The 16,911-nt window shown below is 48.4% G+C and overlaps 2 protein-coding genes across 3 annotated transcripts in view; both read right to left on the bottom strand.

Moving 5' to 3' along the window:
• Positions 1–928: 928 nt before the first annotated feature.
• On the bottom strand, positions 929–2,422 carry TIMM13 (translocase of inner mitochondrial membrane 13). The gene is made up of 3 exons (XM_080359383.1): positions 2,238–2,422; positions 1,219–1,287; positions 929–1,144 (listed from the first exon to the last, which is right to left on the bottom strand). Exons 1-3 carry the CDS (start codon positions 2,373–2,375, stop codon positions 1,046–1,048), a joined length of 306 nt encoding a protein of 101 aa, XP_080215509.1. The 5' UTR covers positions 2,376–2,422; the 3' UTR covers positions 929–1,045.
• Positions 2,423–4,966: 2,544 nt separating this feature from the next.
• The window catches only part of LMNB2 (lamin B2), a 28,866-nt gene continuing 16,921 nt past the window's right edge, over positions 4,967–16,911 (bottom strand). Inside the window, exons 6-12 of one of the 2 annotated variants that reach the window (XM_080359336.1) lie at positions 16,309–16,434; positions 15,903–16,123; positions 13,960–14,248; positions 13,307–13,414; positions 12,393–12,519; positions 10,255–10,352; positions 4,967–9,681 (exon numbers count right to left, since the gene is read on the bottom strand). In XM_080359336.1, coding sequence (XP_080215462.1) covers positions 9,640–9,681; positions 10,255–10,352; positions 12,393–12,519; positions 13,307–13,414; positions 13,960–14,248; positions 15,903–16,123; positions 16,309–16,434 — 1,011 coding nt within the window. In that variant the 3' untranslated portion in view covers positions 4,967–9,639. Of the gene's footprint in view, positions 9,682–10,254; positions 10,357–12,392; positions 12,520–13,306; positions 13,415–13,959; positions 14,249–15,902; positions 16,124–16,308; positions 16,435–16,911 lie in introns of both variants that reach the window. The other variant, XM_080359337.1, reaches the window with a different exon arrangement.

Genomic DNA, 16,911 nt, shown 5'->3' with positions numbered 1-16,911 from the left:
ATGTTTTATAAAATACAGAAGAGCTTCGAAAGGGATTTAAAAATATCCCACTACAGGGGCATGGGCACTTTTGATCTCCAACGCTCTCCTCCTGCTGCTGGTGTGCACGCTGCTGCGTACACGGCATAACCAGCCTTTCCAGGAGAGGTGTGTGAGCTGAGAACAAGACAGAGCTCAGACCCAAGCGCCCTGTTGCACAAGTGCTCCTACCCCAAAAACTGATGCCTAGCAAGTAGGCACCAAGATGGAACGTCTGTGCCAGAGCCAAACCAGAAGTTACAGAATATCACAGTCACACAACATGTTTTATTCCATAAAGAAAGTCACCTAAGTACTTCCCAACCCTCTTCATCCCCAGCTGCGCTTGTCCAACTGTTGACAAGGCTGTGCTGCAACCCTGATCAGAGCGGCCCTGCTCCCCACACCACCTGAGCTGAGGAAGAGCCCACGAGCCCAAAAGTGAGCCCTGCATACAGCTGTACAAACACAAGGCAAGAAAGAGCCAAGTGTGGCACGTGGAGCATCTTACGGCACCTTTCCACTGATGAAAAGGGACTGAGTAGCTACTGATGGCTGGGTCCGTGCTTGTGTCCTGGGCAAGGGGGCTGTGTTGGCTTGGCCCCCTCTTCCACACAAGGCTCCTTGCCCCTCCACCAGGGATTCTACCTGGAATCTTGTGTCCAGTTGTGGCCCCTCAGTTCCAGCAGGACAGGGAACTGCTGGAGAGAGTCCAGTGCAGCCACCAAGATGCTGGAGGGAGTGGAGCATCTCCCGTGTGAGGAAAGGTGCTCCTATGCACCTTGGCCAGTCTGGACCACTGGCAAGGGCATGAGGCAAACCAAGCAGCTCACAGTGGCTCTCACGGCTGGCAAATTCACTCCCTCTTGGGGCCAGTGCCAATAAAAGCCAATGGATGCAAAAGGTTCAGCGAGGGTTTATTGCTCTGCCATGGCGGGGGCTGCAAAGGCTGCAGGATCCCTGCCCCAGCCACCTGGACTGGCCGCTCGTCCCTTCCCCACATGGTCCCTCCCTGCTCCAGGGCACTTCACATGTTGGCTCTTTCCCGCTGCAGCCGGGAGTTGTAGGCTCGTGAAACCGTGTTCCAGGCGTCCATGTAGCGGTCCATGCACATGGCGATGCATTTCTGCGGGACACAGAGAGCCCTCAGCGCTCACCCGGGGCAGCGCGGGGGAACCCGTTGCTCCCGACCTCGCTCACCTGCTCCGAGTTGTCCAGCGCACCCCCGGGCTTCCCGATGCACTTGCGAAAGCATTTGTCGGTCATACGCTGTGAGAGGGGACGGGAGGGACAAAGAGAGGGGACGTGAGGAGAGGGGGACGGGAGGGACCAGGAGAGAGAGGGGATGGGAGGTGAGGGGACAGAGAGAGGGGATGGGAGGTGAGGGGACAGAGAGGGGATGGGAGAGAGAGGGGGATGGGAGGGACCAGGAGAGGACAGAGCGGGACCAGGAGAGAGAGGGGACATGAGGAGAGGGATGGAGAGAGGAGATGTAAGGAGAGCGGGACAGGAGGGACCAGGAGGGGACAGAGAGAGAGGGACCAGGAGAGAGAGGGGATGTGAGGAGAGGGGACAGAGAGAGGAGATGGGAGAGAGGGGGGACTTGTATATTTATGTTTACATAAGTAACTGTTCAGAGGAACTGAGGGTGGTGCTCCCCAGTCTCAAGGATGTTAACACGTGTGTGGTGACTCGCGTGTGGTGATCAGCAGATGCTCAATGTAGCAGGAAACCCCAAGGGGACTTGCACTCCTTTGCGTGCATATTGCATGAACTGCTTCTAAATTGTTTTATACTTAAAAGGCTGAGTATAAATAATTTGCCTGCCTTGTTACTCACAGAGGGGACGGGGAGAGAGGGGACGGGAGAGAGGGGAAGGGGCCGTGAGGGGACAGCGAGAGAGGGGACGGGAGGAGAAGGGACAGAGGGGACATGAGGGAACAGAGAGAGGGGCCGTGAGGAGTGGGGGCCGTGAGGGGCGGGAGAGAGAGGGGACGAGAGGGAACAGCGAGAGAGGGGCCGTGAGGAGAAGGGACGGGAGAGAAGGGCCGTGAGCGGCGGGAAAGCGGCCGTGGGCCCGGCCAGGAGCAGCGGCCGCTGCCGCGTTCCCTTCCCCGCGGCCCGGCCGAGCTCCCCCAGGCCGCGGGGCAGCGCCCGCCGCTCGGCACGGACCGGGACCGGGACCGGGACCGCGACCGCCCTGCCCGCCCCCTCCTGACCTGCAGCAGCTCCTGTGCGTTGGCCACGGCGATCTGCACCTTGACCTGCTCCATGATGAGCCCCGGGTCCAGCTTCCCTCCCCCGCCACCTCCGGAGCCGAAATCGGAGCCGAAGTCGGAGCCGAAGCCGCTCTCCATGGCGCAAAGTCAGGGCGGGCGGCGGCCCCCACGCTGCCGGCGAAATGGCGGCTGCCGGGACTACGGCTCCCAGGGAGCACCGCGCCCCGCCCGCCGCCCCCCGCTCCCCGCAGCCCGGCGGGACGGGCCCGGGGCGGTGCTGGGGCCGCGGCCGCTGATTCCGCCCTAGCGGTGCCGGAGCTGGGGGGCGGGACGGGCCCCCGAAGGTCCTGCGGATGGGCCTGTCCCGCCTGTCCTGCCGGGCATCGGGCTGAGACTCGTGTCCCGAGTTTATGTGACTGCGAACTGGCTGAAGGGAAGAAGCCAGAGAGTCGTGGTCAATGGGGCACAGTCCAGTTGAGGCCTGGATCCAGTGCAGAGCCTCAGGGGCAGTGCTGGGGCCGGTGTTATTCAATATATTCATCAATGATTGGGACGAGGGAATAGAGTGACTGTCACAAGTTTGCTGGTGACACCGAGCTGGGAGCAGTGGTGACACTGGAAGCTGTGCTGCCATCAGAGACCTGGACAGGCTGGAGAGCTGGGCAGGGAAAATGTAATGAAATAGAACAAGGGCAAGTGTAGAGTCTTGAATCTGGGCAGGAACAGCCCCAGGTTCCAGTGTAAATTGGGGAATGACCTATTAGAGAGCAGCGTAGGGGAAAGGGAGCTGGGGGTCCTGGGGACAGCAGGGTGAGCACTGGGCCCTTGTGGCCAGGAAGCCAATGGGACCTGGGGTGGGTTAGAAGGGGGTGGTCAGTAGGTCAGAGAGGTTCTCCTGCCCCTCTGCTCTGCCCTGGGGAGACCACACCTGGAATCTTGTGTCCAGTTGTGGCCCCTCAGTTCCAGCAGGACAGGGAACTGCTGGAGAGAGTCCAGCGCAGCCACCAAGATGCTGCAGGGAGTGGAGCATCTCCCGTGTGAGGAAAGGCTGAGGGAGCTGGGGCTCTGGAGCTGGACAAGAGGACACTGAGGGGGGACTCATTCCTGGGGATCAATATGGAAAGGGGCAGTGTCAGGAGGATGGAGCCAGGCTCTGCTGGTGACAACCAGGGACAGGACAAGGGGCAATGGGTGCAAACTGGAACACAGGAGGTTCCACTGAAATATGAGAAGCAACTTGTTTGAGGTGAGGGTGGCAGAGCCTGGCCCAGGCTGCCCAGGGGGGTTGTGGAGTCTCCCTGCAGAGCAACCCCACAGGGAATTTTCTCTGGAGTGAATGGTTCTGTCTTTGAGGAAGGTCAATGTTTCTCTGTGCCGTAGATGGCTCAGGTAAGAGGCTCATACCTTAAAACCTGCATTAATTCCACCGTGATTATGTCCCATTAAGTGAGAATGTAGGAATTCCATGAGAGTTGGCAGAAGCAAATGAGAGACAACGCTATGGAGGGATTTTTGGACAATGTGAGACAATGAGACTTGACAACAGAGCTAAAGCCAAAACTACTCTCATCCTCACTAGCTAGAGCACACCCAGGAGACTCGGTATTTATTGTGAACTCTTCTCTTCAGTGAGCAGGGACAGAGCCCAGGGAACGGCAGCAGATGTGCTGGGGAGGGTCAGTGGGACATGAGGAAAAGGTTCTTCCCCTGAGGTGCTGGACACTGAACAGGCTCCCAGGGAGGTGTCACGGCCCAACCTGACAGTGTTCAAGAAGAGACTGGACACCGTCCTCAGACACACGGGGTGACCTGTGGGGTGTCCTGTGCAGGGACAGCAGTTGGACTCCATGAGCCTGTGGGTCCTTCCAGCTCAGGACATTCTGTGGTTCTAAACCAAGCCTGTCCGTGGGTCTGTCCACTTGAAACCACTCCCACACCTCACAGAACTACCACCGGCTTGTGCTAACGCTGCGGTAGGTGCCTGTGGTAACAATTTTCTAGTGAAGTGGACTGGAAATGGCGCTGGGCTACGGGTGGACACAGCCACACACAGCAACACTGCTGCCCACTTCTGGTTCCTAAGAATCGGTCACTGCCACAGCTCCGTATCTGCTCTTGTTCTCTAAAGTTAGGGAATAAACAGCTTTAGTTTATTGAATGGCTGTGTGTACAGCTTCTTGTAGAACATGGTTAGAAATTGTTAATATAGGACTCACTTAGCGTAAGTTTGCTCAGCGTAACTTTTGGCAGCTGCGAAACTTTGACTTTTGTGCTTTGTAAAGTCAAAAAGGCCTTGGAGCCATCAAGCTGTAGAAGCTGCATCCCTTGAGGTGAAGGGACAGGACAAGAACTTGTCCTCAAGTGCTCATTTTCTCCACCTTCAGCTGCAAAACAGCCGCTGAAGGTCAGAGCTTTAACTGGTGATAACAAAGAGATCCAAAAAACAGCGGGACCCCCGACTCTGTGCACTTGGCCTGGAGCGATGCACGGGGTGGGCACTTTGATTTTGGGGGTAGAATTGTGTGTTTGTTCTTGCTGAGGGTCCCTCCTGGGGAGGCACCAGATTGCTCTGGGCCCTGTGAATAAACTACTTATTGTGGAAGAATTTCTGGCATCCATGGTGGATTCTCTGCAACAGGAAACCCAAAGAAAAGGAACTTCTTGCGATGGGACACGGCACCAGGACCAGCCCCTCAACCAGCCCCTGCGGGTTTAATGAAAGGAGGAAACAAAATGCAAAACATTTATTTGAGTGTGTTGTACAAAAAGTTTCCAGTCATAAAATGTATATTACAAATCATTGAAAAAGACAAGACATTTGGCATGCATATTCTAAAAAGAAAAACACTTTGAAATGATAAAGTCTAGATCATTACATACTTCTCTGGTTTCATGGTGATGTTTTCATCATTTTGAATTTCAATTTGCAACCTTTTCCGTTATTATTTGAAAAACTTGAGCCTTCCAAAAATCCTCATTTGCAGCAGCTGACTGGAGGTGGGTGATTAAACCGACCAGAGATTGTGTTAATAATAATAATAATTAAAACAATCACAATTCAAGTCACAAGGCATCACTATTACAAAAAACAGAGTTGAACTGAGATTGGGCCCCAATGGAAAGCGTTTTGTTTTCAACTCAAAAATACTTTATTGCTTGGAATTTTAGTGTAACGAGCTGGAATACACAACAACACCCACCTCGTCACCGTGGAACAGTCACGGCAATTAAAAGCCAATTAGAACATGTTTTATGTGCCTGAACTCCAAGTCAATTCACTGCTTGTGCTGTTCTGAACCAAGTCTTTCCCTTTTAAGCATCTTTTTCACTCTCTAGACATTAGCATTTCAAGAAAGGCATTATGTTTACAAATAATAATTGCATGTAAATATGGTCTTGTATAAAAAACCACTTTTAAATTATTTTAAACTGGTTTAAAGCTAAGCATATTGAAGGGCAAATTAAAATTCTGTTTCCCAGGCCATTTTAAGTGAGAAAAGAAACTCTCCAATAGAATTTGGCTCGACGTTCAGCTAAAGGAACGCTCCGAAAAATGCAATCGCTGCCTCACCTTCCACTCACTGGTTTCCAAGCTTTGTTTGCTGCTCACACGGGGTTTGGACCCAACAGTGGCAATGAAATCCAGGAGCAATCTGGATATGCCTTTGTTTAGAGATAAGACTTTGGAAAGAAGATACAGAGAGAAGACAGAACGACTCGACAGCGAGAGAAATAAACCCCACGGCACGCGTGTTTCAAACAGCGTCAAATGCGATGCACACGAAACCGATTCTCAAATAATCTAGGGGGCGTAGAGGATTTGTACAAAGCTCTAACCAACCCCTGTTCAGGCTGCAGTTAAAGGGCTTTTGTACAGGATGAGCATTAAAAAACAAGAAGCAAAAAGGCGTATAAAAACCAGTAAGATCCCTGAACTGAAGGTGAGGTGTCCTGTTGCTCAAGGATGAAGACGCACATCAAGCGATGGTTCACAGTACAGGCCGCTCCGCGCCACGACGCCGTTCTCACGAGCGACACGAGCTCGTCTGGGCCGACGCTGCGGCTGGCGGGGAGCAGAGCTTTGTTCTCTTCCTGAGACTTTGGGTTCCTGCTACAAACGCCAAACTACGCATCTAGCGGCAAAACGGCGCTCAAGCCGTCGCTACAAGCTGTTGGGTTTGTCGGGGCCAATCTAGAGAAATGAAGAAGGGGATCAAGCCGTGCAAAGGAATGGGAGCCCTGCGATCGTGGAATGAGCCGCTGCAACACAACGGCTGGAAGAACAAAGAGAGGGAGGAGAAGCGGCACGAAGCGTCGGGGTCTCTGCAAACAGCAACACCAGCATCTCCACCTGCTGCAAACTCAGGAGTAGGTACTGTGTTTATATCATCTTTTATATGATATTGTTTTGATCTATACAATAAACAGATTGGCTTAACTATCCAGCTGTAGTTATTCTGTTACTGCCCCTCTTAACCAGTGCGGATCTTTAGGGGTCATCTTTACTGTTTCATCCAGAATAAAGTCATTTGAAATGATAAAAGTCTGGATCATTACATACTTCTCTGGTTTCATGGTGATGTTTTCATCATGTTTTCATGATGTTTTCATCAAAATAAGGATTTTTTTGGGGATAAATATCCATGTGGGTAGTTACATTCAAGTAACTAATAAAAGCTCCAACGCTTAATTTCTCTAATCAGAGAAACCTTAAAAGAATTTTTCTCCTGCCAAGTCAAATCTATTTCTCCATCAAGCTCTACACCCAATATCAGATGCAGGGGTAGAAATGCTGACAAACCTGATTCACATTTGGATCAAATAGGAAAAGAGGGCAAGGGGATGCTGGATTTTATTCAAACAAAAAGCTTTAATTCTCCTGAAAATAAAATTAGAAAAATCCTTGAAGGACAGGAAAATGATGCTTTTTGGGTCACTAAAGCCAAAAAACCCTCCCAGAAGGGAGCAGCTTTAGAGGGGTCGCGCTGTTCCAATCAGCTCAGCGTCAGAAGCGAGAGGAGAGGATGGGATTGGAGAAGACACACACAGAAGAGTCCACGGAATACAGTAGTTTGCGTGTTGTGATTTACAGCTAGGAATTATTTCATATTTGTGGGTCGCCCCCATTGAGAGCATTTGCAGTCAGCGTCGAGCGCTGGTTGATATCGACACCTGGATATAGCTCAGCGTGGTATTAAAACAATGAAAAACGGCCCGTTTCCCAAGGTAAAGGGCACGGCTGCAAATCTAAGGACAAACTGTGCAGGGTTCCTGAAGGGCGCAGTGCTCAGCACCACAAGCACCAGCGTCGAGGCTCCAAAGAGGTTCCCCATACAGTAGCTGTGAAGGAGAATTCTGGCTCAGGTAGCAAGAGGATTTTCCTCGTTCAAGCTGCCTTTCCCAGCCCAATTAACTACACACTCACTGCTTTAGTATTTAAGATCACAGAACAATCTTAAATTCACAGGATGATCTTGAAGAAACAATCTGAAAACTGGTCAATGTAAAAAAAAAAAGAAATAAACCAACATCAATACAGATATTTAGGAAAAAAAAGCAGCACAAAAAGCCCTCAATGTTATGTACGTCTATTAGAGAAGCTGTGGGTCAAAGGGAAATGCTGCCCAGTGGTTGGAAGGTGCATTGGAAAAGTACTTTTACATTGATTGCATTCGTTTGCAGAACAAATTTAGACAAGTTAATTGGTAACGGTATGTCTGAGAAACATAATTTCACTAAATACATTTTACAGAGAGAGAGAGAGACATGATTTACTACATATTTAACCTTCTACTCAAGCAGAGTGGGAAAATTCCATCAGAAAAAGGCCAAGTAGGTCCAGAGTTCTCCCCTCAGCCCAAAGAGCCGGATGGTCATCCTGCTTTTTGTAATGGATCTTCCGAAACATAAATCTAAATCTCTATTAGTTTAACCTCAGTAATTCTCTCACCCCACTCCCAGAGGAGAGCAGGAACTTGGATTTCTTCTTAAATGGCAAAATAAGCTTAAAAGCCCCTTTTGTTCCCACCCTGCTTGCATTACGAAGCCATCAGTCAAAGCCACTAAACTGACTCTCTAGGTTATATCTGTCAGTCACGATACTGTTCGGAGAACATAATGTCCAAAAGCCACCGAAAACATCCAAACCTTGTAGCTCGTGTGATGAGTCTCAACTATCGGAACAAGAGCAGAGCGCAGGTAAAACCAGGATCCTGTGTTGCCATCAAACAATATCCGCGTTTTGGGGAATATTTTGTAATAACTAGTGGAAAAACCTTTTGTTTTGTACGTTCTTTGGAGCGGTCAAGTATTTTTCTAGTGCTAAAGATGCACTACTAGATAAATCCAAACCCTTGGGGAGTCAGTTACCTCCAAAGAAATGCAGCAGAAGAAACCTAAAGCTAAAGGGGCAGCAGCAGCTACAAAACACATCGTACAAAATGCAACTCGGAGCATTTGCTATAAAAAGTGATATTCACCCTTTGCTCACCGTTCGATTTCCAACATCTGAACACTGCGGAGCAATGTTTATGTCCTGAATAACAGCAACTAATTAAAAAAAGAAGTTATTAATCCTGTGGTATTTTGCAAAACTGCTCCTTAAGGTATCTGGCAACACCCCTTTGAATCTAAGAAAATTATGAACAAGCTGCATCATTTAAAAGGATAATCTTTAAAATCCCCAATATTTAGCATCGCCAAAAGTATTTTTTGTATCTAAAATCCGAATCATTCATTCTGTCCAACGCCGAATGCGTCACAGGCATTAAATAGTGATGCTTAATTAACGTTACCCCTACGATTTGCGGCCGGGATCTCACAAGGTCTCATTTGTGATAAGGTCAAAATTCCCTGAAAATAAAGCAGTTAAACCTCTGGTTTTGACACTTCCTTACATTAAGATGGTGTATATATATATATATATATAGTGTATATACACATATATATATATATATATTCAGTAAGCAGAACCCATCATTCTCCATCCTCCGACATCACGATATGGAGCCGAGGGTTTGGTTGTTTCTAAGTTATCCCGGTTATGTGCAATTACAGATTTACCATAAACTCAAGGAGCCTCATCCCACTGTAGCTAAAAATTCCTTTTCTGCTGCATATAGACTTTAAACTCTATATGGGGGATAACATTGTATTCCCAGATAGTGTTTCAAAGAGGGAAAAAGAATGAAATCTATTAAAAATTCTAACGGTTTTGCTCAGGAAAGGTTTTTTTTCTTTTGACATTTTTTATAAAAAGGTACCAAGGAGTAAACGTCAAAGAAATCCGCTGATGCATATAAAAATAGTTTTCAGTGGCTCTGGAGGGGAAAAAAATAGCAAAAATAAAAGGAAATAAAATGGAAAAACAAAAATAGCAAATAATAGTTTCTTTTTTCTTTCTTCACATCACTGCGCATCCTCGGGAGGTTGTTCTGGGATCCCCCTAAAACGAGACAGACGTGGTTGAACTCAGTGTTTAGTGGCTGCACCCACTGTAAGGCCGGACTCTGCTTATCAGCCTAGTCCTTAAAAGCTGGGTTTTTGGTAATTTAGTTATATTTGGGAACATCACAATTATAGAGAACACATCACAGCTTACTGCCAGGATTAAGACATGGGTTGTGGTTTCCTACGATGCGTCAATAGTGTTTCTGTTTCAGCAGCTTTAGACTACAAATCAATATGCTGTTTAACCTCCTGACACCAAACCAAATCTTTAAGAACTCACTATCAAACCTGCACAGAACGAGTTCTGTGGGAAACGGCCACAGATGGGAACAAATTGGCTGAGTTTGAAATAAACGTGAAATATTTTCTAACACCTGTATGAAATCTCTTTTCATGCTGCTGGTCGGTTATTTCACAGTAGTTAACTAAGGGTTATGAAAACATATAGGTGGTGTTATTAAGAAAACACCAGTTTATTTAAGCTATTGAAGGGAACCCCCCCTAAATCTGATGCCTAATTAACCCAACTAACGAGGTGCAAGTTCAACATCTGGGCTGCGTGAATTACCTGCTGGTTGAAAAGATCTTCCTCTCCAAACTCCGCTTCATCCTCTTCCTCTTCATTCTCTCGCATAACTACTGATTTAGTAACACTCCGCACTGCGACTTCCTACGCAAAACAACAAAAAGGGGATGGTCATTGTCTATAGCTATTTACATTTTCGCTGTATCATGAATATAACACCCCTGTTAAATTTTGGAGGGTTTAAAGCAACGCACCATGCATTTTACATGAGCTACACACACAGATCCCAGAATGTCAGGGGTTGAAGGGCCCTGGAAAGCTCATCCAGTGCAATCCCCCCATGGAGCAGGAACACCCAGATGAGGTTACACAGGAAGGTGTCCAGGCGGGTTGGAATGTCTGCACAGAAGGAGACTCCACAACCCCCCTGGGCAGCCTGGGCCAGGCTCTGCCACCCTCACCCCCAACAAGTTGCTTCTCAGATTTAAGTGGAACCTCCTCTGTTCCAGTTTGAACCCATTGCCCCTTGTCCTGTCACTGGTTGTCACCAGCAGAGCCTGGCTCCATCCTCCTGACACTCCCCCTTTCCATATTGATCCCCAGGAATGAGTCCCCCCTCAGTGTCCTCTTGTCCAGCTCCAGAGCCCCAGCTCCCTCAGCCTTTCCTCACACGGGAGATGCTCCACTCCCTCCAGCATCTTGGTGGCTGCGCTGGACTCTCTGCAGCAGTTCCCTGTCCTGCTGGAGCTGAGGGGCCACAGCTGGACACAAGATTCCAGGTGTGGTCTCCCCAGGGCAGAGCAGAGGGGCAGGAGAACCTCTCTGACCTACTGACCACCCCCTTCTAACCCACGCCAGGTGCCATTGGCTTCCTGGCCACAAGGGCCCAGTGCTGGCTCATGGTCACCCTGCTGTCCCCAGGACCCCCAGCTCCCTTTCCCCTACGCTGCTCTCTAATAGCTCATTCCCCAACTTACACTGAACCTGGGGCTGTTCCTGCCCAGATGCAGGACTCTACACTTGCCCTTGTTCTATTTCATTACATTTTCCCTGCCCAGCTCTCCAGCCTGTCCAGGTCTCTGATGGCAGCACAGCTTCCAGTGTCAGCCACTCCTCCCAGCTCGGTGTCACCAGCAAACTTGTGACAGTCACTCTATTCCTCGTCCAAATCATTGATGAATATATTGAATAATAGGGGCCCCAGCACTGCCCCTGAGGCTCTGCACTGGATATAGGCCTCAACTGGACTCCACCCCATTCATAATACAACACCCCTGTTAAATTTTGGAGGGTTTAAAGCAACACATCATACATTCTACATGAGCTACACACACAAATACGGGTAATGTCCCACAAACCACAGCAGCGTTCCTATTTTTACCCACTAAAAGGCATGGCAGTGTAATTTAGCGTCAGGAATGTTCTTTTCTTACCAAAGGATTTGATAGGAAGCAGCCGTGGTTCAGGTGGTCATTAATCAATTTTATACCAGCTCATAGGAAAACCAGGTAGGAGCTGAGACACATTGTAACGTGAGGAACTAAACTTTCTCAATACGATTACACAGCGTTAAGAATATTCCTTATTTCCACCAAATATTCTATATCAATTGCATATATCAATTGTCAGGATGGTCTTCCAAACCAGGCACTAAAAAGGATTCTAATAATGCAGAAAACTTCCTTTCTTACTAAAATATTTCTGTACACAGGTGCAAATTTCTCCTTGGGGAAAAAGTTGCCCTACACATACATTTCTAAGCAGGGATACTAAAGGTAGGAACAGGTACGGATATGTAATTATAACACCGAAAGAACAGTTATCTTCCTACATTAATACCTACATTGCACGCCAGAATATTGTAGATACTATATAATCTAAGTTTGAACTGCCAGCAATAGTTATTTTGTCTCTGCTGAAAATACACACTCAAATTCCTACCAAAGTGTTTTCCTAAAATCAGAAAAAAGTCTATGGATGTAATCAGGACGATCAGAGTTTTCCAAAATTTACCCCAAAATCTCAGAGATACATATAGATATTTAATGATTTCAGTGTTATAAAGTGTCTTATTTTAGGAGAAAATAATGGAGATGTTAAAACGGGGGTTTTGTCATTGTCAGCCCCCTCTGCCTCCCAAGCGAAGCGGTTGGAGGTGACGCGGCCCCGTTTCCCGGCACATCCCACCTCTCCTTCGGCGTTCACCAGGTACGTGCGGATGTTCCCTCCGGTGCCCCAGCTGCCCTGGTTCTTCCACACCAGAACGGACGGGGGACTGTGAGAAACGCCCGCGTCCGCACCCCAGATCTAGGGAGGAACACATGCTGTGAGTAGATATTCACGCACATTCTATTTTTCAATATACAGAACCCCTTAATTCTCCTACTTCTCTCTACATACCCATTTTGTTTCTGAATTTCCGATGGCGCTTCCACCCTGCTTTTCACCTACACTGTTACTTGTCGGAAGATATTCTCAGTCTACTACAAAAAAATAACACTAGCAACAAAAAACACCCCACACAAACTAATATTGTGCTTGTCAATTCTTTGCCGAATACACAGGTTTCTCCTGCCACTGTCTCAATGATTACACTGTATGACGCCAAGATAGGAATTATAATGTATCAATTTAATCTTTTAAATGTATCTGAACAATTGATACATAAGTAGAAATAGTGGAACTGATTAAAAGCCATTTTTTTCTGAAATAAAATCTGTTACAGACTGAAAGTAAAATACAGAATTATAGAACAGCAATTATCCTATTCCAGTTGACGCTTAGTCTGGTCTTCAAGTCTACTGGACTGAGTGAATGCTCTGAAATGTTCCTGTTTCATTAGGAGCTGGAGCAGTTGGAGCCCATGATTCACTCCCAAAATACCTTTATCTTCAATGTTCTCTGTGCCCAAAATGCTCCTAAGTACTGCAGTGCTAATATAGAAATTCAATTAGTGTTCTGAGCTTTTACAACTGAAATCCTGCCCCTCTAAAGTGAGTTACACGGCAAATCTGGCTGTACCAAGCGCAAATAAAACCACTTTGTTGGCGTACTGTATACTTAATAATATCTAATAATGTAAGTTATAACTTACCGTTACAGTCTGCCCAGCTCTGAGGACATACTTAGGAGTAAATTTGTAAGCAATCTCTTCTCCATCTCCAATTTGTCTTTTCAGTCTCCAGTTACCCAAAGACTGATCCTGCAGAAAGAGTCGCAAGGTTATTTAGGGTGAGCAAACAGCACAAACAGGCACCAGAGCTTCCTCGAGGTCTCTTTGTCATTAAAATAATGTGAATATAACTTCATTTACATGGTTGTTAGCTACCTGCATTCTAACTTAAGTGTTTTTCTACACACATTAAGAGTCTGAAGTGTAAATCCTGTAAGGTCATTCAGCCAAATTTAAATTTTTCACACAGCAAAGTTCTGCTAGAGCCAACAAGGCCATTTACAGGAGCAACTGCACACATCTGGCACAAATTCCCTGCAAAAACTACACTCACACCAGCACATTATCACGTTCAACTTCCAAACACCCCTGTGAATTATTGCAGGACGCTGCACATTGAGACGCCGCTCCTGCTCTGAGCGACTCTGCTCCTGCTCTGAGCGACTCTGCTCCTGCTCTGAGCGGCCCCGCTCCTGCTCTGAGCGGCCCCGCTCCTGCTCTGAGCGGCCCCGCTCCTTGTGCTACAAACATTGCGACTGAGCTCCTCGTTTTCTAGGAGTTCCACCCACACTCACCTTCTCCGAGTTGTTCTTCAGCTGCACATACTTGCCCTCCAGGTCAATCTCCTCTATGCTGATACTCCCCGTGGCTGAAGCTTGTTGGGACATTTGGAAGCTGCTGCTGCTGCTGCCGCTGATGCTCCCGGTGCCGATCCCGCTGGTTCCGCTGCCCGAAAGCTCCTCGGTTTCCAGCCGTTTTCTCTTGCCTCGGGAGGAGCGGATGAGGGACGTGCTGCTGCTGCTGCTGCTGGAGGTAGCGCGAGAGACCGTGACGCGGGAGGACGGACTCGGAGAGAGTTTCAACCTGAAAACAACGAAGCAGCATTTTAATGAATGCATCTAGGGAATGACGAACAAAGCAATAATGCTACAATACATGTAGTGAACAGACTGTCCTGGTTTTGTTAAAAACAAGTTTCTCTTTTAGTGAATTTCCCTGCCAGCTAAAGCTTTCATATTAGTTGCATTTTCCTGGAAAACCAGATACATGTTTTGGTAAACATAGCAATGGAATGCCAGGTTATTGCTAAGGATGGATGGACATCTTGAGAGGGGCAAGAAGAAACAGGTGACCAGAAACTGACCAACGGGGTATAACATCCCATTCACGTGATACTTCATATAAAATCACAGCATCCCAGAATGTCAGGGGTTGAAGGGCCCTGGAAAGCTCATCCAGTGCAATCCCCCCATGGAGCAGGAACACCCAGATGAGGTTACACAGGAAGGTGTCCAGGCGGGTTGGAACATCTGCACAGAAGGAGACTCCACAACCCCCCTGGGCAGCCTGGGCCAGGCTCTGCCACCCTCACCCCAACAAGTTTCTTCTCAAATTTAAGTGGAACCTCCTGTGTTCCAGTTTGCACCCATTGCCCCTTGTCCTGTCACTGGTTGTCACCAGAAGAGCCTGGCTCCATCCTCCTGACACTCCCCCTTTATATATTTATACATATTAATGAGGTCACCCCCCAGTCTCCTCTTGTCCAGCTCCAGAGCCCCAGCTCCCTCAGCCTTTCCTCATAAGGGAGATGCTTCACTCCCTTAATCATCTTCGTTGCCCTAAAAGTGGGAGATCACGAGGATCTCATCCTTTTTTCCTTCTGGTCGACATTCGGAGAGGACCCTGCGAGTCATCCCTGTGAACTGAGGCCAGTGACAGACTGAATCCAGCTCCGGTTGGCTGCAGAGTCCAGTCCAGGACTTCGGGTGCCAACCCAGCAGTTGCTGGGACTTTCAAGATTGGTTTTGTATATTTTGTATTATTTCCTCTACTTTATCAGTAGCATTATTAAAACATTTTTAATTTTTCCCACTCTCCTCTCTCTGTCCTCCTTTCCCTCCCAATCGCCTGTCCTGAGTGGGAAGAGGGGAGACAGAGGGGCTGTAGGGGGAAATGGGGAAGAGGAGGTTAACAGTACATCTGCCATGGTTTATTGTCACCTCGCAATCAAAACCTGGACACAGACTGATGTGACCCAAGGCTGAAAGCAGCTTCTGTGTGTGTGTCAGCAGGACCGCCCAGAGGAAAGCAGCAGGGACCTGAGAAATTCCTCAAATGTTCTGGTACTATTATTATGTGACATGCAAAGTCACACTAAGGAGAGCAACATGGGTCACATAACCTTCCCTTCAGTGTATCTACTATTAAACACAATATTCTTGGGCCGCATCATTTACAAAGAGGTCTAAGCACTTCAATAAAAAGAGAAGATGAATGTCAAGTACAGAATGATTTATTCCACTGTACTCTGAGACATTATAAAAACCAAAATAAAATAAAGATGATGTTTGGATGAGAACACCTGCAAGCATTCCACACAACACATCGCGGTGTGGAGCCAATGTGACTGCAGGGAAACAAAATCTGGGCATTCCTGCTCCAACAGGAAAAAAAAACAAGCAGAAGAACTGGAAATAACACCTGCTAGTCCTAAGAATAAAACGTTTTCTGTACGTACCTTTCCTCTTCTCCTTCCAGGAGTTTTCGGTAAGCGCTGATCTCCATGTCCAGTGCTAATTTAACGTCGAGCAGCTCCTGGTACTCGGTCAGTTGCTGCTGCATCTGGTCCCTCATGTCTGTCATCTCCCTCTCCTTTGCATCCAGCATCTTCCTGAACTTCTCCCGCTCGCCAGCCATCATTTCCTCCAGCTCGCGAATGCGATCTTCCGCAGCGCTGGCCTGTGAAAAACACAGTTGGCATCTATGTGGGTACAGTAAAAACATTAAAAAATCCATCTCTCTCCCAAATGGACGTCAAGATTTCTCTCCGCAAAACTCAGGGAACGCAAAGGGGCGGAAATGTCAATCCATCCAAACACCACAGCGCTCTGGATTAGTTATGAGAGCAAATGTAGTGCCTTTACCTGTTTCTGAAGGCCAGAGAGCTGGTAGCTGAGAGCTTCTATTCTCATTCGAGCCTCTTTCAGCTCCTCTCGTGCCGCACCGGCCGCTTTGTCGTTTTGGTCAGAGGACAGTTTGGCATTTTCCAGCTGGAAGGCAAGTTTGATACACGTCACTTGCACCGAGTTGGATATTCTGCAAATATCCTTTCAGTGAAAAATAGAAGCTATTTAATCTCTAATCATTTTAACGGAAATCTGGGAAGTTTATTAGAAGAATTGCATAATCACTGCTGGGGCCCCCGCGGCGCCGCTTCTTGGCGGCCGCTTCCTCCGTGATGCCCCTGGCCCCGCCGGGCCCCGCGCCGCCCGTCCGAGTCGCCTTCAGCACGGGCCCGCCGTGGCAGCAGCGGAGCGCCGGGGGCCTGGCGGGGGGCGACGCGCTGGAGGGCGGCGGCGGCGAGGACGGGAGCGGCGGCAGCGGGGAGGACGGCGGCGGGGCCGGGCCCGTCATGACGGCGCTGACGCCGCTGCTCGTCCCAGAGCATTTCCCCAACGTGCCGCTCATCGCCGTGACCCGCAACCCCGTGTTCCCGCGATTCATCAAGATCATCGAGGTGAGGGGCC

The sequence above is a fragment of the Nesoenas mayeri genome, assembly GCF_963082525.1.
Source record: "Nesoenas mayeri genome assembly, chromosome: 25".
Lineage (NCBI taxonomy): Eukaryota > Metazoa > Chordata > Aves > Columbiformes > Columbidae > Nesoenas > Nesoenas mayeri.
The sequence above is the reverse complement of the archived record's forward strand: the minus strand, read 5'-3'. Positions and strand labels throughout refer to the sequence as shown.